The sequence below is a fragment of the Eptesicus fuscus genome, unplaced genomic scaffold (assembly GCF_027574615.1).
Source record: "Eptesicus fuscus isolate TK198812 unplaced genomic scaffold, DD_ASM_mEF_20220401 scaffold_52, whole genome shotgun sequence".
In the NCBI taxonomy this organism is placed as follows: domain Eukaryota; kingdom Metazoa; phylum Chordata; class Mammalia; order Chiroptera; family Vespertilionidae; genus Eptesicus; species Eptesicus fuscus.
Genome location: NW_026557626.1, coordinates 351,800 through 375,422, shown reverse-complemented (window position 1 = coordinate 375,422; position 23,623 = coordinate 351,800). Strand labels below are relative to the sequence as shown.

The window sequence follows — 23,623 nt, the reverse complement described above, 5'->3', positions numbered from 1 at the left end:
CTTTTCTACAGTGTGAACTCTCCCATGTTGTAGGTGGTTAAAGATTTGTCTGAACACTTTCCCACATTTATTAGACTCATTAATCATATCTCCAGAGCTGAGACCTTTCTGATAAGCAACTTTTTGTTTCTGGCTGCCAGCTCTTTCACATTGAACCCACTTGTGATGTGTTTTTCCAATGAGACATTCCTGTGAACTCTCATTGTTACTGTGTGGCTCCTCAGTGTTCAGAGTGGCCTGGTGCTGGAGAAGCCCTGAGATGTCTGGGGAGTCCACCCCAACCTCAGTACTAGCTTCAGGCACCCCAGAGAAGTAGAACCAGCAAGTTGTTACAAGCGAAGCTCTCTCCATATCTTCTTTCCAGGCCTTCTCTCCACTGGCATCCTTCTGGTGCTGGTGAGGGTTTGTACTGAAACACAAGTCTCTCACACATGTATCACTTAAGAACACATTCTTCTCAAAGTATGCCACTTGTAACTCAGTCAGGTGCAAAATATCTTTTAACACTGAGAAGCACGGCTTACACAGATGGGTCCTCTGGGTGGCTGCGGCTGTCTTGGAAGCCCTGACCTGAGAGTCTCCTACAGATACACTGTGCTCAGAATAGGCCTCTCCATCATCCATTTTATGCCAAGGACCTGAAAACAGGAATGATGCGGAAATGAATGTTGACTGTGGGGACAGAGGGAAGTCCCATTATAAAACTGTGTTGCACATAATACATTGGTCTCATGCAACTGGCTGAAATAAAAGACATGAAATATGAACTAATAAGATGCAACTGTGAAGTTCTTGACTACTGAAGATCACAAAACAAGAGAGACTTCAACAGAAATAGAGCAAAACATGCCAAGCACCACATGAAAGAGAAGCGGACTGTGCAGCTCATTCTGCTGCTAACAGCATTCAGTAGATCTTCTCTGCTGGTGACATGGGCAAGCTATGCAGAAGGCTGGTTACATCTGATTCCAAATACAATTCAATAAACAAGTAGCTGGTGTTTCAGAGGTATTTAAGCATGAATGTGCTACTTATAACACTTACATAGGTCCATGTTGTAGTATACTGCCGAAAGAGATGTGCAGAGGAATATGTGATGTAAAAAGGACAGAAAGGCCAAGGTAGACAATGCTAGGAAGCCACCGATGAAATGACAAGTCAGCAAAATGTCAAGTGTGTAAAAGGTATAAATGAGGTGTGGCCATTGGAACCTGCATCAAACACTATTGGACAGGAGCAGGTTCCTGGTATAATCTGAACACCATCCTTACGTCATACTTCCCCCCAGTTGCCACTTAGCTGAGCTAAGTATCCTATATGACCATTCAGTACGTTCACCCTGGAGAAACCCAGGGTTCTTGCTGCACCTCCTTTTCTAGAAGTATGTACAAACTAAATATTCTGAATATGAATGAAAAGACAAGAGAACTGAGTAGCCATCACTTGCCCATAGCATTCAGCTTGCAATAGTATCCAGGGAAGGTAATATTACAAACAATAATTGGAGGGTCTTACAAGAACAGCCCCTGGTTCATGTATATAAAGAATATAACTGACACAGGGTCTTTATTGACAGGAAAGGTGCAGAATTGGAAGCACTGGATCTTGATAGAGTCACCCTCCCTGGAGTGGAAGAGCAGGAGGGACCCATTAAGCGTTCTTTAAGACTGCTGACACCCTGACACTTCCTGCAGTTTCTGAGGCAACTGGTGTCAGGTAGGTTTATGGAGTCTATTGCTCAAGGCTCTTTGCACAGCTCAGCACTGGCAGCCACAGCCCATTTGACAAGATAGTGGGGGAAAGTAGTTGAGCCCATGGTCTGGTTTTGAGAGAGAGAGAGAGAGTGCTAAGTCTGGAGAATAAATAAGGAGTGGGCATCACCTCAGGACACTAGGAGAGTTGTCGTCTTACCTATGAATGATACAAGTGCAAACACTTCCAGCATCACATCACAGTACAGATTTCTCTGAGCCTCATCAATGATCTCCCACTCCTCCTGAGAGAAGGCAATGGCCACGTCCTCAAAGTTCATATCCTGTCATAATGGGGACAGTACAGCCCATGATAAGATTCTCTCTTGAGATTCCAAGTTTGCCATACTACCCACCCTGCACATGCATATGATCTCCAGCCATAGGAGGGAGAGGGAGCCAGCGATCGAAGCAAGAGGGAGCCAGCCATTGGAGAGAGAGGGAGCCAGCCATTGGAGGGAGAGGGAGTCAGAGATTGGAGCGAGAGGGAGCCAGTGATCAGAGTGAGAGGGAGCCAGTGATTGGAGGGAGCTGGAGGGCCCCATAGGCTTTAGGACTGGGCAGGGGCAGAGCCGGAGATCGGTGTGAACTGAGTTTCTAATCTACTTGATATATGTACCTTTTCTGATTGCTCATTGGCTAAGCTCCCTGTATGCCACTGGTAATATTCTTAGTAACTTGGGTAATAAGAATCCAAAAAGGGGATCTAGGGTTTTTCCACTACACTCCTGGAGAAAAAAATTGTCCGCTGCTTGAGGGCTAAAAAATGTCATATCCTGCCCTAGCTGGATTGGCTCAGTGAATAATGCATTGGCCTGCCGACAGCAGGGTCTGGGTTCAATTCTGATCAAGGGCATGTACCTAGGTTGCAGGCTCCTCCCTGGCCAGGACCCAGGTCAGGGCTCATGCAGGAGGCAACCAATTAAAGTTTTCCTTTCACTTTGATGTTTCTCTCTGTCTCTCCCTTTGTCTTCCACATTCTCTAAAAATCAATGGAAACATATCCTCAGGTGAGGATTAAAAGAAAAAGAAAGAAATGTCATATGCTATGAAAGACACATCTTGAAAATGCCTAAAGAAAGTTGTCATTTTTTTCATGATGAAGGGACTGGAGTCCGTGTTGATGAAAACACCTTGGTGGTTGCGGTCGCAGTGGCTGGCGGTGGCTGCAGCAGCGGGGTGATGGGGCTGGTGCCTTCCCCTGATCAGCCCAGTTGCCTCCATATAGGGAGTGGACCTAAGCAGATGTAGGACATACCCTGAGCGCTTCCAGTATGTATGAGGGGGCAGGCTGGGCTGAGAGACATCCCATCCCGCCGCCCGTGCACGAATTTCGTTCACTGGGCCCCTAGTGGTAACTAAAAAATAAAAAGCATAAAGGACATACGTACATATAAGGGTAAATACTGGATTATACTTACCTTTTTGACTGTTGTTGGCTTGCACACTGGATGTTGCAAAGTGGGGAAAGACAGGCTTACACTAGGCTGCTGTGGGGAGGAGGTTTGAGAGGCAGAACCTGCAGAAGATGCATGTGATACTGGGTCAGGTGAGTCCGGAGAGGCAGAACGTGCAGAAGGTGCTGGAGATCCTGGGTCAGGTGAGTCCTGAGAAACAGAACCTGCAGAAGGTGCTGGAGATCCTGGGTCAGATGAGTCCGGAGAAGCAGAACTTGCAGAAGGTGCTGGAGATGCTGGGTCAGGTGAGTCTGGAGAAGCATATGAGGCAGAGGGTACATGATCTGTTGCAGGCCTCTCCACCTTCTTAAAATAATGTTCGAGGATAGTCTGGAGGGATACCTTCATCCTGTCCTCCCAAATCTCCTTGTAACATCGCAGGCTATCCATGACCCCTCTAGCAACCTTAGTGTACCTATCAATGTTGGGGTCCTGAGCCTCAAACCTTGCCAAGCCATCCTCTATCATGGCAAAGGCCCTCGCTAATTCCGTGCTTGTAAATCTCCTGGGCTCTGGGGTTGGTGTGTCTTCATCTTCAATGAACTGATTTTTCAGTTGAGTGAGGTCCTCGGCAGACAGCTCCTCTCCATGAGATGCCAGCAGCTCTGTGACATCATCAGCCTCCACCTCCAAATCAAGCTGCTTACTCAACTCAACAACATTCTTGATGACAACCTCAACTGAATCCTCAAAGCCATGGAAATCGTTCACAAACTGGGGACACAATTTTTTCCAAACACCATTCAAGTTCGTCTGCTTAACTTCATCCCAAGAATCAGAAATGTTTTTTACAGCAGCAAGAACATTATAAGATTTCCAAAAGTCCTTGAGAGTCAACTCTTTATCCTTCTCCATTGCCCTAAAAGCCATAGCAAATGTCCTTCGGAGGTAGTAGGCCTTGAAAGAGGCAATGACACCTTGGCCCATAGGCTGTAAAAGGGAGGTGCTGTTAGGTGGAAGGTAAGCCACCTTGATATTTGGATGAATGTCATTCAAATCAGCAGGGTGACAAGGGGCACTGTCCAGCACTAGCAACACCTTAAAGGGCAACCCCCTTGAAGCACAGTAGTCCTTGACTTCTGGCACAAAATGGTTGGTGAACCAGTCCTCAAATACGCTGAGTGTCACCCATGCCTTCTTGTTAGATTTCCAGATGACAGGTAGTTGACCCTTCCATATGCCCTTGTTTGCCCTTGGATTCTCGGCCAGACACACCAAGGGCTTCAGCTTGAAGTCACCAGCAGCATTAGCCCCAAGTAGCAAACTCAATCTCTTCTTGCTGGCTTTATGGCCTGATGCTGTCTTCTCCTTGGCAATGTACTTACGTGTAGGCATATGCTTCCAGAACAAGCCTGTCTCATGCACATGAAACACTTGTTTATCACAGTAACCCCCCTCCCTAATGATCTCAGCCAACGCACTAGGAAAATCACCTGCTGCTTTAGCATCATCACTAGCAGCTTCCCCTGGCAGTTTAAGATTATGCAAATTAGCACGATCCTTAAAACCCATAAACCAACCTTTGCTAGCCACAAACTCTTCACTTTCACTCCCTTCCTTCTTTTCTTTTTTCAAGGCCTCAAACAATCTTTTAGCCTTCTCCTGAATCAACATCTGGCTAACTGGGATACGCCGTCGATGCTGCTCATCCAGCCAAAGCACTAATAATCTTTCCATCTCAATAATGAGACCACTACGCTGCTCTGTAACCACAGTTGATTTCATAGGAGCAGATCCTTTCACATGTTCAAGTATACGGTTTTGATTGTTGATGATTGTCGAGACAGTTGTAGGAGTTTGGCCAAGGAAACGGTCAATGTTCGTAGGTGTTTCGCCCTTTTCCAAGCGTCTTCTTATGTCTACTTTCACTTCCATTGTGAGGGCTTTCCTTCTTTTTGTAGCACTGCCATCAGAAGAATCTACCTTATGCTTAGAACCCATAAGGAAGGGCAAAAAGTGTTCAAAATAATAATACAAACAAAAGAGAGCGAATAAAGCACAATCCAAAACGGCTTATAAACGGCGACTGAATGACAGTGTCTTCCTTGTATAGCGCCGCGTGATGACTTATTCATCCACTCTGCTGGTCACCTAGTTCCCTGGCGAAATTCGTGCAAACGCCTTACATCGAATGACAGAACTTTTTTTTATAAGTAAATTGCAGAAGGCGACAAAACCACAAAACGATGTATGTTGAGTCCGAAGTAAAAAGAGGACTGTCTGGAGAGAGAAAGAGAGAGAGAGAGAGAGAGAGAGAGAGAGAGAGAGAGAGAGAGAGAGAGAGAGAGATATCTATTTTTTGTTCCATTAATTTTATACATTGTTTGATTAACTCTTGTAATTGATGTGACCAGGGTTGGAACTTGCAACCTTCCGACATTGAAATTATTCGCTGACCCACTTAGCGGTTTGGCGTCAGTCAGACATATGTGACATTTTAAGTAACAACCCAATAATGTACCTGAGAACAGATAGATACCAAAACCATGATGATGACTTAGATAGTGGTGGAAGGCTAGAATAGCATTCATGGGATTTCAAAAGTGTCTTTTTTCTAAGGAAATATTTAAAGTAAGCTATATCACTGTGAGACTGTATTAATGTGTCAATTATTTTATAGGCCGTTAATGAAGCTCTGATAAGGTCAGTAGGAACTTGGTATCAGCAATGCAGGCATGCAGGGAAACACCAAAATGTATTTTTTTAAATGTCCATTTTAAATAAATTCTACTTAAATCAATCTTTAAAAAAGGTTTAATCTTGATGATTCCCAATAATTTTACTGTTTTATTGTGAAAATTTTTGAACATATTTGGTGCTTCTGAATCAGCATATTGAAAATAAAATATAGGGGTGAGGGCATGTATCGGTGTGCGGTGGGGGGGAGAAATGGTAAGATATGTACACATATAATACCTCAATAAAAAAAATTTTAAAAATAAATAAAAGCAGAAGTGCCTTGCCCCCACCCCCAAAAAAATAAATAAAAATAAAATAAAATATAATGATGTACTACTGTAATATATTATCATGTCCATGTTCAAAATAATCATTTTGGCTGTTTGAACCTCACAAGGATGAGAGCATTTACATCATGGATATTAATAAAGATTACAAACTTCCCATAATCAGTACACGCATATAGCTTTTCTCCAGTGTGAACTCTCCTGTGGATAAGGAGGTGATTATTGTGGGTAAAAGATTTCCCACATTCACTACACTCATAAGGTTTTACACCACTGTGAACTCTCCGGTGTGGAGTGATGGTACTGCTGTGACTGAAGGACATCATGCAATCACGACACTCATACAGCTTTTCTCCAGTGTGGACTTTGTTGTGGAATGAGTTTGGAGCTCAGGATGATGGACATCCCATGATCACTACACTCCTATGGCTTTTCTACAGTGTAAATACTTCTATGATGAATGAGGTTAAAGATTTCTCTGAAAGATTTCCCACATTTTTTACACTTATAATTCACTTCATAAAGGTCAGGCTACTGAAGATCACAAAACAAGGAAGACCTCAAACGAAATAACACACACATGGCAAGCACCACATGGAAGAGAAGCAGGATTGTCAGTTCATTCTTCTGCTAACAGTGTTCAGCAAGGTTTGCCTGCTCCTGACATCGAAAGCTGTGCTGAAATATGATTATTCTCATTGCAAGTAATCTCTCTCTCTCTCTCTGAATATCTATCTCTATCTTATCTCTATCTCTATCTCTATATATATATACACAAGGGTAATATGCAAAGTGTCCCCTTGGGAGTTCAACCAGGAGAACAATTGCTCTCAATGACGTGCGCTGACCACCAGAGGACAGTGCGGAACATGATAGGTGACCAATGGTAGCAGCAGGGCGCTGAGGGAGCGAGGACAGGAGGAGGTGGGCAGGTGGGGGGAACCATGCCGTGGCAGTACACGTGCAGTGAGGGATGGAGGAGGTGGGGTGGCAGGGAATCTGACTGGCCCTGATCGCTGGCCAGGCCTAGGGACCCCATGAACAAATTTCATGCGCCACGCCTCTAGTATTCAATAAATTAGTAGCTGGTGTTAAAGATCTATTTAAGCTCGTATGTACATCTCATAACACATGTACAGGTCAATGTTAGAGAATACTGAAGATGGAGCAATGCAGAGGAACAGGTGATGCAAAAAGGCCACACAGGTGAAGGTAGTCAAAGGCCAGGAGGTCACAGGTGAAATGACAAGTCAGCACAGTGTCAAGTATGGCAGAGAAAAGGAAGAAATGTGCTATTGCTCATGCTATTTGCGCCACGTAAACACCGTTGGAAATAAGCAGGTGGTGAGTATGATCTAAACACCACCCTTATACCATATCTCACCCACATGTTCAACTCAACATGGCTAGGCCTCTTCTGAGACCATCCTGCATGTTCACCCAGTAAAATAAATCAGGGTTCATCCTGCATATTCCTCTATACAAGTATGTACAACAGAAATATTCCAAGTATTAATGAAATATGACAGAGATGGGCAGCCAGCACTGGCCTAGAGCCATTCGGCTTGCAATCGTATTTAAGGAAGATAATATTACAAACAACGGAAGTGTGATCTTTTAAGAACAGCTCAAGGTTCATGTAAGTAAAGACCATAACCTGACACAGGCAGTCACCAAGGACCTTTGCCTAGAGGAAGGAGGTAGAAATGGAAGCCATGGATCTGGACATAGTCACCCTGCCAGGGAGAGGAATAGCAGGTGGGACCCATTAAGTTGTCTGTAAGACTCCTGACTCCCAGACATCTGCTGCACTGTATGAGGCAATGTTTGTGGAGTCCTTCGCTCAGGGCTCTCCACAGACCTCACCCATGGCAGCCACAGCACATTTGACAGGACAGTGGGGTAAATGAGCAGAGCCCATGGTCTGGCTGTAGAAGAGTGAAAGCTACATCAGAGGAATAAAGGATGAGAGAACATCATCCCAGGACACTGGGAGAATGTGAAGGTCTTACCTACAGATGACACAAATGCAAACACTTCCAGCATCACATTGCAGTACAGAAGTCTCTGTGGCTCACTAAGAAGTCTCCATTCCTCCTGAGAGAAGACAATGGCCACATCCTCAAAGTTCATATACAATTATAATGGGGACAGTACAGCCCACGATCAGATTCACTGCTAAGGTTCTAACTCTGTCATATTGCCATCCTCCACATCAATCTGCTCTCTCCACTCCACACACCAGAGAAGATACCAGGGCTTCATACCATGAAAGTCACTGTCATGTTATATTTCTACTGCCAATTTGTCTTCCCACAATAAAGGCAGTTGAGCACATAGAAGATAACTGAGCTCTGGGATTCACATGTACACCACACTTCCTCTTGACAGTAGAGTGGGTGTCAAGAACATAGGGTAGGAAGAGATGTTGGCCATACAGGGAGTATGAGTGATTTGATACGGGTCTTATCAGGCAATACTTGTGTAGTCCCTCAGATTGTTCCTCAAAGACATCAAATATATTTCGTCAAACTTCACCTTTACAACTACAATCCCAGAGTGCTGAGGCCATAGCTCTGTATTACCTGCTGCACAGAGTTCTTTGAACAACACTTCTCTCACACAGCTTCTTTCCCAGAGGCACAACTTCAAAGGTAACACAAATTTGCATTGGTGAGGACTGGTTGTTTCTTAATCACCTTATTTTCCAAATTTATACATTACCATCTCCATAATCCATTTCTCTCTTACCCTTCTCCCTTACCCATGCCCATGGAGAATTTCAAGCCTGGGGAACACTGAGGTATAATATCTCATTCCTAACCATCACTGTGTCACCCCCAACTACAAAAGGCAGGTGAGTAATAAATGTCATCCAAGCCCTGAACATGGCAGGTAGCACCAAACCATCACACTTTCCAGGCATTATCCAAAAATCACCCTTATTTTATCGTCCTGACTCCACCAGAAATGGACTCTCCATACTTTCACTCTTATGTCAATGTCACGGTGCTCTGGCCATGCAGTCACACTCCCTCTCCAAGTGCTCATCACTCTTCCTGCCACACCTCTCTCACACCTACACTGCTACAGTCCCGCCCCCTATAATTATCTCCTCACCTTCTTACTTATTACTCAGCATGTGTGGTCCAGAGAATGCTTGCCTAATTCAAACAGAAGCAAGTACTGCCAAGACGCTGATAGTCCACACTCACAGAGGCATCCTTGCATCCTGCTATGAAGGCCTCTCTCCATGACTGTTTTTCCCTTAAATCTAACCTATGTAGAACCATAGTCAGATCTCAGATACTCAGACCTCCCCTCCCCTGGTGCTGCAGGTTTCAATGGGGTCAGGCTGAAAGAACTCTGCAAGCAGAGAGGATTCTGGGAGGCAAGGAGCCCCCACCCACCCTGATGGTGCTTAACATCCTCAGACACACCCTGCACAGCAAGGACGCTGCCTCCCAGGCCTCCTCCTACTCACCACCAGTGAGCTGAAGACTTGTGCGTTCTGGAAGAAACTGAAGAGTTCAAAATGCCCTCCAGGAGGAGGAAAGAGGAAGTCCCGCCCTAACCAGATGCATTGACAGGAATGTACTTTAGCTCCGCCTTCATGGTCGCATTTCTTTCTGGGTAATGTAGTATTTTTAAACACTAAGGGGAGAGTTAGCATCCCAGCCAATGACATTGGTGAATAAAGGTGATGTGGTTTCAGCAAGTGGCCCTGGGGAAGGGTAAGATTGAGCCAGAGCCCTGGTTAACTGGAACAGACTGTAAGACCTCCCAGGAGAGGGGTGTGGGGAGGACTGGGAGATCCCCTAAAGAATATATGCACAGGCTAAAATGGGAGACACCTATAATACTATCAACGATCAAAAAGACATATTAAATTTTTAAAAAATATATAATATAGCCCAGCTGGTATGGCTCAATGGTTGAGCACTGATCTATGATCCATGAGGTCCTGGTTCTCTTCCTGGTTAGGGAACATATAAATAGGGAAAATTCCTCCAGGGTGGGGCCCAGAATTTGAGAGACATTTTCCTCTGAACCCGCACGTAATAAATGTAACTCCATATATTCTGTTCACCATATTCACTTGTAAGCCTCCCAATACAATTTTCATATAAATAGTTCTGTAATTTTATGTTCCCTTAAATTTGGTATGTGAATAGATGTTTAAGGACATATAATCTCTCTAAGTATTGCTTGGTTCTTCTCCATTTTTCTGTAATAGTACCGGCTCCTTCCTGGGCCCTCAGCCTGAAGCAGGGCCTTGCTTCTTCCCTCATCAGAAGTGCAGGGGCAGGTGTTCGGCCCCCCTCAGGACCACGGTCCCTTCACCAGGGACATATTTCATCGCCTTTTATAGAACTCATCTTGCTCAGGGGCTGCTGTTGTGGGTGTTAGATTTTCCGGGGCAATGAAGAAAGTGACGAGGGCTGGGCCCTCCCTGATTTAGCTGAGACGCTTCAACCACCAATATTGGTCCCACGCATGGCTTCTGCCATTGGTTCTCTCCCCCAGAGTCCGGAGACCACAGAAAAAAGACATCCTGTTCCAGAAAATTCAGATGCAAATAGAGCCCCGAATGGCCCCACCCAGGACTCTGACCAGGGAAGACAGGGAGCAGATCCGGTATTTACATGAAGAATTTCCAGAGTCCTGGTCAGTTCCCAGATTGGCTGAAGGCTTGGATATCAGCAGCAATGTGATCAGAAGGGTTTTAAAAAGCAAGTTTGTGCCCACATTGGAGAAGAAACAGAAGCAGGATGAAAAGGTCCTTCTAAAAGCTGGGCCTGCCCACTCGCTCCACCAGCTTGCAGGCCCTGGGGAAGCCTGGGAGCTGCTTTCTGCAGGCCGCCCTGTGTCAGGAGGTAACACCTCATCCCAAGGCCATGATCAAAGCACAGCTTTGAGGGTGACAGAACCGAATACTCAGCGTACAAACACAACAAGGAGACAGAAGGGAAGGAATAAAGGATTCCAGAGCCTGGAGAAGGAAAGCTTTGTGCCTGTTGCTGCAGCCCAAGGTCAGCACAGAGAGCTGCAGAAGTACTTCACCAGTGGTTGTGAGGACGCCAGAGGCTCTGACAGTGATGGATTGCCAAGTGCAAAGTAGCTGGCAGCATTGAACGCAAGAGAACTGGGTGAGCAGAACTTGAGCAGCAAGGAAGTACAGAGGGGGCGAGAGTTCTTTGACGACAATGGGAACTTCCAGTACAGAATTTGAACTGGAGCCTGGCTGGTGGAGGTGTCATGTAAAATACACCTGAGCGAGAATATTGGAGCTGCTTGGATTTCTGTGTGTGGATTGTCCACCTTGGAAATGATGAGCCTGAAAATGGAAGGAACCGCTTGGATATCAATCTGACAAGGGACAGTGAACTTCACAGGGCAGATGTGTATGCGGGCAGCGTGAATAACAGGCTGGGTGTAGTCTAGTTCCCGGAGCACGGCTCCTGGTCTGACCATGTGGATATTCAGTACTTACCCTTCTTGCTTAGGCTTTCTATGTATCGAAACCAGCCTGTGTCACATATGTTAGGAGTTTATTGTCTTTACAATATGTGTACGGGAGGAATTGAAAAGTGTTCCTTCTGACATCAGTTACTTCTTGATTAATGAACACTAACAGTTCTGGAGCTGCTTAGTCAATTGGTTGCATTCATTTTGTGCAAAGTAAAGTGAAATGCAGCAAAGAAATAAGTTTATACATATATGCATAGTCCATGGACATAGACAATAATGTGCTGAGTGCTTCGAAATGGGGGCGGCCGGGGAGAGGAGGCAAAGGGGGATGAGCATGGGAAAATTGTGTCTATTTGTAATAGAGCCAACAGTAAAAAACGTAGTTTGCTCACATGGCATGTCTCAGTGGTTGGGCATGGACCCATGAAACAACGTATCTCTAGTTGGATTTCAAATCATGGCACTTGCCTAGGTTGGGGAGCTCCATCCCTGAAGGGGGCATGCAGGAGAGAGCTGATCAATGATTCTCTGTCATCATTGATGTTTCTGTCTCCCTCTCTCTAAAAAATCAATAAAGAAAGAAGAGTGTTAAAATTGATTTGATTGAACAACACCAATTTGAGTGAAGACCATCACGTTTTCTCCCAAGTCCTCCAAGCAAAACCATGCCTTGGTCTGTTGTGTAGAAGATGTCCCAGTCACACCTGTGTTCAGGAACAGGAAGCAGCTGGAGCAGGTCGTCCTCACCTTGGTCTGTAGTGTTAGAGTTCATTGCTTCATGTTCAAAAAGATTTCACTGCACAAGGTCAGAAGATTTTGAGTGTACATTAATTGAAACTGGGGATAATGAAAAAACGTAGGCCTTAGGATAGAACAGGAAGCAGCAGAGAGATAGAACAGGATACAGCAGGCTCCTTTGACTCTAGAAACATTGTGGGAAATAAATGAGCCAAAGCGAGGCTGCTGGTAGCTCACTGGGCATTCAGAGTAAAGGAGGCCTTGAGCGCAGATTCAGGGGTTAGGCCAGAATGAGCTGCCACTGATCATTGCTACCCTGGTTGCAGGTTGTGTAGAATCCCTGAAAATCTTAAGAAACCCGGGAAAGTGTGGTTCAGTGGTTGAGTGTTAACGTATGACCCAACCGGTTACTGATCAATTCCTGGTCAGGACACATGCTCAGGTGGTGGACTGGATTCATATTGTGGTGCATGCAGGGTGCAGCCTATCAGTGATTCTCTCTCATCATTCATCTTTCTCTCTCTCTCTATTCCCCCTCCCTTCCTCATTGAAATCAATAAAAATATAGTTTCGAATGTATATTTTAAATCAATTTTACTTACATCAAAGTTCAAAAAATGATTAAAACTTGCCACTTTCCATTATTTTACTATTTTATCATGAATTTTCTTGAGTATATTTGTATCTAATGCATCAGCATATTTGTGATAAAATATAATGAGGTGCTACTGAGATATCTAGCAGGCCTATGTTCAGTGCCAACATTTTATCATTTTGAAACTAATCCTGATGAGAGTATTTACCACCAGGAATAAATGGTGGAGAATATTATCAACATAGATTGAACTTAAAAGTTTATCATGCAAGTGGGCATTAAATTGTGCATAAGATAAAATTTGAGAAAAACAATTTTCCTTCCAGTATTCAAAACATACTGTATAGTTCCAAATGGAAAAGAAACCAATTGAGTCCTTAAGGAATGTGTTAAGTGAATAGAGATGTCTTAGATGCTGAACTGCCCTCCTATTGGTTAAATCCTAAATTCATTTGAAAAATTGAAAAAGTGAGAGCTCAGCGTGCCTTTGAGCCTGGCGACTTCCCATTGATCAGATCCTAGGTCTTGCCTCACAGCATGGCCCCCAAATGCCAGTCCTAGCTCCCACCTCAAACAAAGAAACACAAACTGGCTCCAGCCCCCAAGCAGGAGAAGACGCCTACCCCTCTGGAAATGCCGAATGGAGAAAAGAACAGCAAGAAGCGATTGAACATATTGGCGAAGTACAAAATGAAATAGACAGGTCAATGAATAAGACAGTGAGGAGATTTTGAAAGTAGAACAGAAATATAACAAACTCCGCCAACCATTTTTTCAGAAGAGGTCAGAATTGATCGCCAAAGTCCCAAATTTTGGGGTAACATTTGTCAACCATCCAGAAGTGTCTGCACTACTTGGGGAAGAGAATGAAGAGGCGCTGCATTATTGCAAGAGTTGAAGTGAGACTATTTGAAGATATTAAATCAGGTTACAGAATAGATTTTTATTTTGATGAAAATCCTTACTTTGAAAATAAAGTTCTCTCCAAAGAGTTTCATCTGAATGAGAGTGGTGATCTATCTTCAAAGTCCACTGACATCAAATGGAAATCTGAATAGCATTTGACGAAACGTTCAAGTCAAACACAGAATAAAGCCTGCAGGAAGAGACAGCGTGAGGAACCAGAGAGCTTCTGTACCTGGCTTACTGACCATTCTGATGCAGGTGCAGATGAGTTAGGGGAAGTCATCAAAGATGACATTTGGTCAAATCCTTTACAGTACTACTTGGTTCCTGACATGGATGAAGAAGAGGAAGGAGAAGATGATGATGCATGCACGATTTCATACACTGGGCCTCTCTCTCTCTCTCTCTCTCTCTCTATATATATATATATATATATACACACACATATACATTTAAATGATTTAAAACAAGCCTTAATATATATATTAAGGCTTGTTTTAAATCAGTTACATATATATCACACTTTGAAAAATGTTTAAAACTTACGTTTCCAATAATTCAGCTGTTTAATTATGAATTTCTTGAGCACATTCATTGCTACTGTATCAGTATGCTAAAAATATCTTTATATGAAAGGCTAAGCAACCGCCAAATGCCCTCAGATACCTATGACCTGCAATGATCACCAGGTTTCAGACGCTCAACACAGGAGCTGCCCAGTGAGTTATGGTTACTTGACAGCAGTGGTTCACAGGTAAAGCACCCCAGAATCAGAGAGGAGGGAGCCTGATTCTGGGTTGTGTCACCCAAGAACTGCCCTCTCGAAATTCAGGACACCTTGGGGGATGGTAGAGAGCCTGTTTCAGCCCAATCTCCACAGGCCCAGCACTCTTTTTGAAAGGCAGAAGGAGAGAAACAGCAATCATCTACCTCCTGCACGACCACTCCAGGGGATTCAGGAAGGCATGTGCTCTGCCCTGGAATCAAACCAGTGGCTGAGGGACCCCACCCATTACACAGATGCCCTTCAAGCCCCAGGTGCCGCAGGCCAAGGAGAGATTGTGAGAGGTTGGCACTAGGGTGTGTGGGGCCGATCTCACCAAGTCCCGCCTCACCACACACTTTCGGATTAATTTCATTTCAATGTGCACGCATTTATATACATGGTCACTAGTAAAATATAATGATGTACTAATGAAATATCTTATGTCCATGTGGAATGCCATCATTTTGACAGTTTGAATGTGGTGAAATTGTCAACTACTGCTAACCTAGACTTCACTTACTGTATTATTAAATCCTTAGACTTAAAGAACACTGGTGCAGGATGTTAACAATGCAGATGAAACTTTTAAGTGTATGCTACAAGTGGGCTATAAATAGTACATAGGGTAAAAATTGATAAAAAAATATATATTGTTTTTAGAATTCAAAAGCAAGAATTCCACATGGCAAAGAAGTCAGTAGAGTCATTGAGGAATGAGTGAAATTCAAACATATGTCTTAGAGGCTGCACTATCCTCCACTTGGTTAGGATAATAAATTAACTTTAGACAAAAATCCTGAGCAGACATTTTAACAAAGGAGATAAAGACAATGTAAAGAAATGCATAAGAAATGATCACCATCAAACAATTTAACAGAAATGGAATGAAAACAAAAGCAAGTTAACAATACTCGCTGATAGGGCTAGTATTTAAAAAGATTAACCTTCACATGTGCTGGCAGGGTTGCAGAAAAATGGAATTTTCATTACTATTGGTGGGTCGGGAGGCATAGTGATTGACCATTTTAGATCACAGTTCCCCAGATGTTAAAATATAACACATTCACTGACACTGGAACAGTTTGGTAAGTGACACATACACCTGCAGAAAAAACACCACACAATATTCCCAACTGTTTTATTTATAAAACCCCAAAGTAGAAATCACTGAAACCACAGGCAACTCAATAGCTAAAGTGGTTCCAGTAGAATAGAATATTTCCTGGAAATAAATATTTACATAAACATTAGTGTCGAATTTCAAAATATCTGTGTAGCATGAAGGAAGCCAGTGTTTCTTAAAGAGAATACAGTTTTTAGTACCAATAATATTATGAATAATATGAATGTATCTATTGTACAGGAAGGTAAATCAATGGTTGCATGGAGGGCTTGAAGGCAGAAAGATTAAAAAAGAACTGGATATAAATACAGTGTGTGGCTAACTAAGTAGGTTTAAAGTTGTTGCTACTGAAAATAATACAATAATTAATAAAGAAGAACACAAAATAAAACTCTCCATGGCCACTGTGCCTCATTTTCTTGGGCGTGATCACATTAACGGAAAGCCACTGGTTTGATTCCAGGTCAGGGCACATGCCCAGGTTGTGGGCTGGATCCCCAGAGTTGGGCATGCAGGAGGCAGCTGATCAATGATTCTCTCTCATTGATCTCTCTCCCTTTCTCTCTCTCTCTTTCTGAAACCATAAAAGTATATCATAAAAAACAAACTATTGCCATGAAATTCAATAGGAATGCTGACTACATACAAAAGACATCCTGGGACAGATTGCAGGGTTATCCTTCCTCTACCTTTGCCTTCTTGCCTGTTGATCAACTACATTATGTGAACACCCTAGAGGGGCCAGGGAATACACAATACCATTAGATTATTCTGCCAATGACGTCAGCTACAAGGAACAGTTTTGGAGGTCCTGAGAATGTCTGCACATGAAGGCCACACAAGCCACAGGCCCCAGAACATCTGTGGCCTTATGTTCAGAAGAGGCACTTATCACCTAATTTCCTGCAGGTTTTCCCACTCACTATTGAAACAGTATTTCTGTCCTCATTGTGGTTCCACCTCAGAGACTTACAACAAATTACACCAGCCTATCCAATGTCATACTTCCTGTCACATGTCTCCTTTGCAGTACATGGAGAGCAGGTTCCCTAAACATTGCTGAGGCTTATGTAGTACATACTGTGAACAGAGAACATGATTCATATTGGTCACAGAAGCAGAGCAAAGGTCTCATCTTAAGACGGACCTTTGCCCTCACCAATAATTGAGGCATGAGGCTGAAAATTAAATGCACAAAGTCACGTGGTCTTTCTTTTCAGGCCACTTGCCGCAATAAGTAATAAGCCAATATTGGACAAAAAGTGATTTTCGGACAATATGTTGTCCCTTTCAAACCACATAACCTTTTGGATATACACAGTATCTATTCATCTCTACAATGTGAAAGATTACATTTATGTTTGCAAATCATCTGTGGCAGTGATTAAACCAATATTAAAGGTACAAATGTAAAAATATCATTAAAAATATTCTAAACTAGAGCACAGGAGAACAACAGTTTTGCAGGTTGGTGAATAAGAATCTCCCCAAATTTATCACAGCATAATGTGAGTACCACTATGTCCCTGAAATAGGTGACACTTTTTAGCTGAAAAGGGGTGCTCTGGATGAATCCTGGGTCAGGTCCATTTTCTAGTCACAGGGAAATGAATGAAGATACTGCCAAGAGCGTGGAGGAACCATAATTACTTCCAGCAGAAGTGATAACACAGAATACATTCCCCTGAGCACCCAGGGGTGGTGACTGATGCACAGTCCTCAGGTGAGTCAGGTGTTAGAGGTAAAATCTCTTCAGCAACAAAGACACAGTGACATCATCTGGGTGGTAGGTCTGGGTATGTTAGCAAGTACAATGCAGCTCCTTCAAGTCTCACCTGTACCTCAGATTTATGAGGAATCTAGCAGAGTCTATGTTCCCATAACAGGGGTTTACATTTATGTAAAGGGAATCATAGAGCCCTTTAAGTGTTCTTATAATAAGTGAGAAAAATAAACCATTCCCTGCACATTTATGGCTTTTCTCCACTGTGAACTCTGTGGTGTTTAGTGAGGGAAGCCCTTTCACTGAAATGTTTACCACATTCACTACACTCATATGGCTTTTCTCCAGTGTGAACTCTGTGGTGTACAGTGAGGTGAGACCTTTGACTGAAATGCTTACCACATTCACTACACTCATATGGCTTTTCTCCAGTGTGAACTCTGTGGTGTCTAGTGAAGTCAGACCTTTGACTTCCCACAATCACTACACGTATAACACTTTACTCTAATGTGAACTCTGTTGTGTTTAATGAGAGCAGGGCTTTCTCTGAAGACCTTCCCACAATCAGTACACTCACAGGGCTTTTCTACAGTGTGAACTCTCCCATGTTCAAAGTGGTTAAGGATTTGTCTGAACACTTCACCACATTTATTAGACTCATTAATCATATCTCCAAAGCTGAGACCTTTCTGATAAGCAACTTTCTGTTTCTGGCTGGCAGCTCTTTCACATTCAACCCACTGGTGATGTCTTTTTCCACTGAGACATTCCTGTGAACTCTCATTGTTACTGTGTGGCTCCTCAGTGTTCAGAGTGGCCTGGTGCTGGAGAAGCCCTGAGGTGACTGGGGAGTCCACCCCAACCTCAGTACTAGCTTCAGGCACCCCAGATAAGTAGAACCAGCAAGTTGTCACAAGCGAAGCTCTCTCCATATCTTCTTTCCAGGCCTTCTCTCCACTGGCATCCTTCTGCTGCTGGTGAGGGTTTGCACTGAAACACAAGTCTCTCACACATGCATCACTTAAGAACACATTCTTCTCAAAGTATGCCACGTGTAACTCAGTCAGGTGCAAAATATCTTTTAACACCGAGAAGCACGGCTTACAAAGATGGGTCCTCTGGGTGGCTGCAGCTGTCTTGGAAGCCCTGACCTGAGAGTCTCCTACAGATACACTGAGCTCAGAATAGGCCTCTCCATCATCCATTTTATGCCAAGGACCTGAAAACAGGAATGATGCGGAAATGAATGTTGACTGTGGTGACAGAGGGAAGTCCCATTATAAAACTGTGTTGCACATAATACATTGGTCTCATGCAACTGGCTGAAAATAAAAGACCTGAAAGATGAACTAATTAGATGCAACTGTGAAGTTCTTGACCACTGAAGATCACAAAACAAGAGAGACTTCAACAGAAATAGAGCAAAAACATGACAAGCACCACATGGAAGAGAAGCGGACTGTGCAGCTCATTCTGCTGCTAACAGCATTCAGTAGATCTTCTCTGCTGGTGACATGGGCAAGCTGTGCAGCAGGTTGGTTACATCTCATTCCAAGTAAAATTCAATAAACAAGTAGCTGGTGTTTGAGGGGTATTTAAGCATGTATGTGCTCCTTATAACACTTGTATAGGTCCAATGTGTAGTATACTGCAGAAAGAGATGTGCAGAGGAATAGGTGATTTAAAAAGGACACAAAGGCGAAGGTAGACAATGCTAGGAAGTCACCGATGAAATGACAAGTCAGCAAAGTGTCAAGTGTGGAAAAGGTATAAATGAGGTGTGGCCATTGGAACCTGCAGCAAACACTGTAGTACAGGAGCAGGTGCCCGGTATAATCTGAACACCATCCTTATGTCATACCTCCCTTCAGTTGCCACTCAGCCGGTCTAAGTATCCTCTAAGACCATCCTGTACATTCACACTGGAGAAACCCAGGGTTCTCTCTGCACCTTCTTTTCTAGAAGTATGTACAAACTAAATATTCTGAATATGAATGAAAAGACAAGAGAAGTGAGCAGCCATCACTTGCCCATAGCATTCAGCTTGCAATAGTATCCAGGGAAGGTAATATTACAAACAATAATTGGAGGGTCTTACAAGAACAGCCCCTGGTTCATGTATGTAAAGAAGATAACTGACACAGGGTCTTTATCGACAGGAAAGGTGCAGAATGGGAAGCCATGGATCTGGATAGAGTCACCCTCCCTGGAGTGGAAGAGCAGGAGGGACCCATTAAGCGGTCTGTAAGAATGCTGACACCCAGACACTTCCTGCAGTTTCTGAGGCAACTGGTGTCAGGGAGGTTCATGGAGTCTATTGCTCAGGGCTCTCTGCACAGCTCAGCACTGGCAGCCACAGCCCATTTGACAAGACAGTGGGGGAAATGAGCTGAGCCCATGGTCTGGCTTTGAGAGAGAGAGAGTGCTAAGTGTGGAGAATAAATAAGGAGAGGGCATCACCTCAGGACACTAGGAGAGATGTGAAGGTCTTACCTATGAATGATACAAGTGCAAACACTTCCAGCATCACATCTCTGTACAGACGTCTCTGAGCCTCATCAAGGATCTCCCACTCCTCCTGAGAGAAGGCAATGGCCACGTCTTCAAAGTTCATATCCTGTCATAATGGGCACAGAACGTCCCATGATAAGATTCTCTCTTGAGATTCCAAGTTTGCCATTCTACCCACCCTGCACATGCATATGCTCCCCTCCTCCCCACATCAGAGAAGAAAGCAGCCCTTGGCCCCATTAAAGTCAATCTCTCCTTATATTCTTACTGATACTGTGTCTTCCCTCAACAATAAAGGCAGAGGAAGAGATACAAGTTACCTGTGCTCTCATCCTCAAATAGGAGTCACACTGTCCCATTTCAATAATAGCTGGTGTCAGGAACATAGGGTAGGAAGAGATGTTGCACATAATGGGAATGTGATGGATTTGACTCTGATCTTGTCAGGCAATACCCATGTTGTCCTGCAAATTGTCCCTCCAGGACACCAAACGACATGGTAATGCCCATTACACTTCTGACTCCAATCCCAGCTTACTGAGGCCATCACTCTGCATTACCTGTTGCCCATAGTTCTTTGAACCTCACTTGTCTCACACAACTTATTCCCAAAGGCACAACTTCACTGGTAACACAAATGAGCCATCACAAGGACAGGGTGTTTTCTAATCAGCTTCTTTCCCAAAACTCTAGTTCACCAACTATGTAATACATTTCTCTCTCACCCTTCTCTCTTCTCCTTTCCCCATGACGGTGGGGATTTTCAAGTGCAGGTGACACTGATGTATGCTATCTCATTCCTAGTGTTCACTGGGTCAGCCCTCAACAAGAAATGGCAGGTGGGCACATATATGGCCTCTAAGCTCTATACATGTCATGTAGCATCACAGCAACCCATCCTGTTAGAAATTATCCTAAAATTCCCCATATCATGCCATAAAGACACCATCAGAGATGGACTCCCTTTTTATTCATTTGCACATCATTGTTAGTGTCCGGCCGCTTTGCTTTTAGTCCCAGGGACCACACTGATGTCATCATCTCCTGTGTATGATTGTGCAGCTCAGCCCAGGTTCCCCACCTGCCACACTGACATAGAGGGCACCTCCCATACTGTCCTCTGGGTCACTGCATGCTCAGGAGAACCTTGGCTGCTTGTCCTCACAGGTCCCTAGGCTGTGCTGGTGTCAGAAGTGTGTGGATTGACTAGGTGATTAAAACATATATATTGATTACAGAGAGAGAGATATGGGGATATACTATATATATATATATATATATATATATATATATGCACAATAATAAAAAAGTAATAAGCTAATTCAACTGGGAGACATTCCGGATATCCTTCTGGATAAAACCTGGGGCTTGTCTGTCCTGTAAACAACCCCTATACGACCCTCAGCCCTTTGCACAAGCCGGCCATATACCCCAGCAGGTCCCCTCACCCCGATGGTGGCGTGGCCAGCCTGCAAATAGCCCTCAGCCCCTCACCCAGGCTGGCAATGCCCCCAATTGGGGACCCTCAACCCGATGGGGACATGGCTGGCCTGCATACTACTCCAGTTCCTCACCCAGGCAGGCACCGCTCCCAGTGGGGATCCTCACCCCGATGGGGGCATGGCCGGCATGCGAACTGCCCCAGGCCCCTCACCCAGGCCAGCCCTGTCCCCGCAAGGGGACCCCCACACTGATCAGAGACCCCCTTAAGGTCAAACCAGCCGGCCCCCACCTGTGCATCAGACCTCTATCTATACTAACAAAAAGGTACTAAGCTAATTAGACTGGGAGACATGCTGGATGTCCTTCAGGACAAAGCCATGGTGGCGGGGCCAAGGCAGAGGCAGTTAGGGGTGATCAGGCCAGGAGGGGTGGGCATTTGGGGTGATCAGGCAGGCGGGGGGGCCAGTTGGAGGTCCAGACCAGGAGGGGGGCGATGAGACCAGCAAGGTGGGCAGTAGGGGGCGAGAAGGCCAGCGGGGTGGGGCATTTGGGCATGAGCAGGCTGGCATCAAAATGGTTAGGGGCGATCAGGCAGGCAGACAGATGAGCGGTTAGGAGCCAGCGGTCCTGGATTGTGAGAGGGATGTCCGACTGACATCCCCTAAGGGGTCCCAGATTAGAGAGGGTGCAGGCCTGGCTGAGGAAGACCCCCTACCTCCAGTGCATGAAACTCATGCACTGGTCCATTCACACACACACACACAGACACACTGGTCCACTAACACACACAGACACACACACACACACACACTGAGTGGCCACAATATTATGATCTCTGAACACATAATAATCTGGCCACGCAGTGTATATCTTATACAATAAAAGGCTAATATGTAAATTGTCCCCTCGAACTGGAGTTCGACCAGCAGTCAGGCCAGCCAACTGCCATGTCCCCACCCCCTGGCCAGGCTGACCAGACCCCACCCATCACCTATGCACGAATTCATAATTCATGCACCGGGCCTCTAATACACACACACACACACACACACACAAACACACAATGTGTGGCCTGATTATTATGCGTTCAAAGGTCATAATAATCTGGCCACTCAGTATATCTTACATAATAATCGACATGTAAATTGACCATACCTTCGCTACACCCACAGCCAATCAGAGTGAGTATGCAAATTAAACTAAAAACATGGCGGCAGCCCCACACCCCAGCGGCTCCTGGTCTGTGAAATTTGGAGAAGTCAGGCGTCAGTCCCTGAGGCTGGCTGCAGCCAGAGACCAAGAAGCTGCCTGTCCCGTGATCCCAGGCTGCAGCCAGCCTCAGAAGCCTCACATCCGCCTGCCCCATGTCCTAGGGGAGACTGAGAAACGGGCCCCAGCACCTGAGGCTGGGTGCGGCCCAGGAGACGAAGAAGCCGCCTGCCCCGGGATCCCAGGCTACAGCCAGCTGGAGAAGCCGCCCACTCCATGTCCACCCACTCCATATCCTGTGGGAGACTGCAAAACCAGCCCCAGCGCCTGAGGCTGGCTGCAGCCATGGAGACCAAGAAGCCGCTTGCCCTGTGATCCCAGGCCGCAGCCAGCCAGAGAAGTCGCCCACACTGCATCCCAGGGAAGATGGAGAAGCCGCCCACCCCGCAGTCCCGGGCACCAGTACCTGCAGCGAGCTTTGGCCTGGGAGATGGAGAACCCGCCCACCCCGCGGTCCTGGGCACCAGTACCTGCGGCTGGCTGTGGCCTGGGTGACAGAGAAGCCGCCTACCCTGTGATCCTGGGCGCTAGCACTTGTGGCTGCAGCACAAGCGAAGCCACCTGTCCAGCATCTTCTGAGGCAGCAGCCAGCCTGGGTATGTATGGTTGACCAAGGGAGGGAAGCCCAGATCCCGGGTGCCTGTGGTCGGCTGGAGGAGGGAATCCTGGGTACCAGGTGTGGGCTGAGGCAGAGGTGGTTAGGGGCAATCAAGCCAGCAGGGAAGCAGTTAGGCTGACAGGCAGAAGCAGTTAGGGGCAATCAGGCAGGCAGACGAGCGGTTAGGAGCCAGCAGTTCTGAATTGTGAGAGGGATGTCCAACTGCCGGTTATCCCATTAGGGGTCCCAGATTGCAGAGGGTGCAGGCCAGGCTGAGGGACATCCTCCCTGCCACCCCCCGTGCA

General features: G+C 45.2%; 3 protein-coding genes and 1 pseudogene across 3 annotated transcripts; 2 read left to right on the top strand and 2 right to left on the bottom strand.

The window, feature by feature from the left end:
- Window positions 1–1,531: 1,531 nt before the first annotated feature.
- LOC129148472 (tigger transposable element-derived protein 1-like) lies at window positions 1,532–4,543 on the bottom strand. The gene is made up of 3 exons (XM_054713455.1): window positions 3,173–4,543; window positions 1,912–2,035; window positions 1,532–1,623 (listed from the first exon to the last, which is right to left on the bottom strand). Exons 1-3 carry the CDS (start codon window positions 4,541–4,543, stop codon window positions 1,532–1,534), a joined length of 1,587 nt encoding a protein of 528 aa, XP_054569430.1.
- A 6,222-nt stretch (window positions 4,544–10,765) lies between these two features.
- On the top strand, window positions 10,766–11,296 carry LOC129148481 (neugrin-like). The gene has a single exon (XM_054713470.1). It carries the CDS (start codon window positions 10,766–10,768, stop codon window positions 11,294–11,296), a length of 531 nt encoding a protein of 176 aa, XP_054569445.1.
- A 2,220-nt stretch (window positions 11,297–13,516) lies between these two features.
- LOC129148471 (protein SET-like) lies at window positions 13,517–14,950 on the top strand (annotated as a pseudogene).
- A 1,585-nt stretch (window positions 14,951–16,535) lies between these two features.
- Window positions 16,536–20,418, bottom strand: LOC114229696 (zinc finger protein interacting with ribonucleoprotein K-like). The gene is made up of 4 exons (XM_054713453.1): window positions 20,329–20,418; window positions 19,991–20,114; window positions 18,060–18,716; window positions 16,536–16,561 (listed from the first exon to the last, which is right to left on the bottom strand). The coding sequence occupies exons 1-4, from the start codon at window positions 20,416–20,418 to the stop codon at window positions 16,536–16,538; spliced, it is 897 nt and encodes a 298-aa protein (XP_054569428.1).
- Window positions 20,419–23,623: the final 3,205 nt, after the last annotated feature.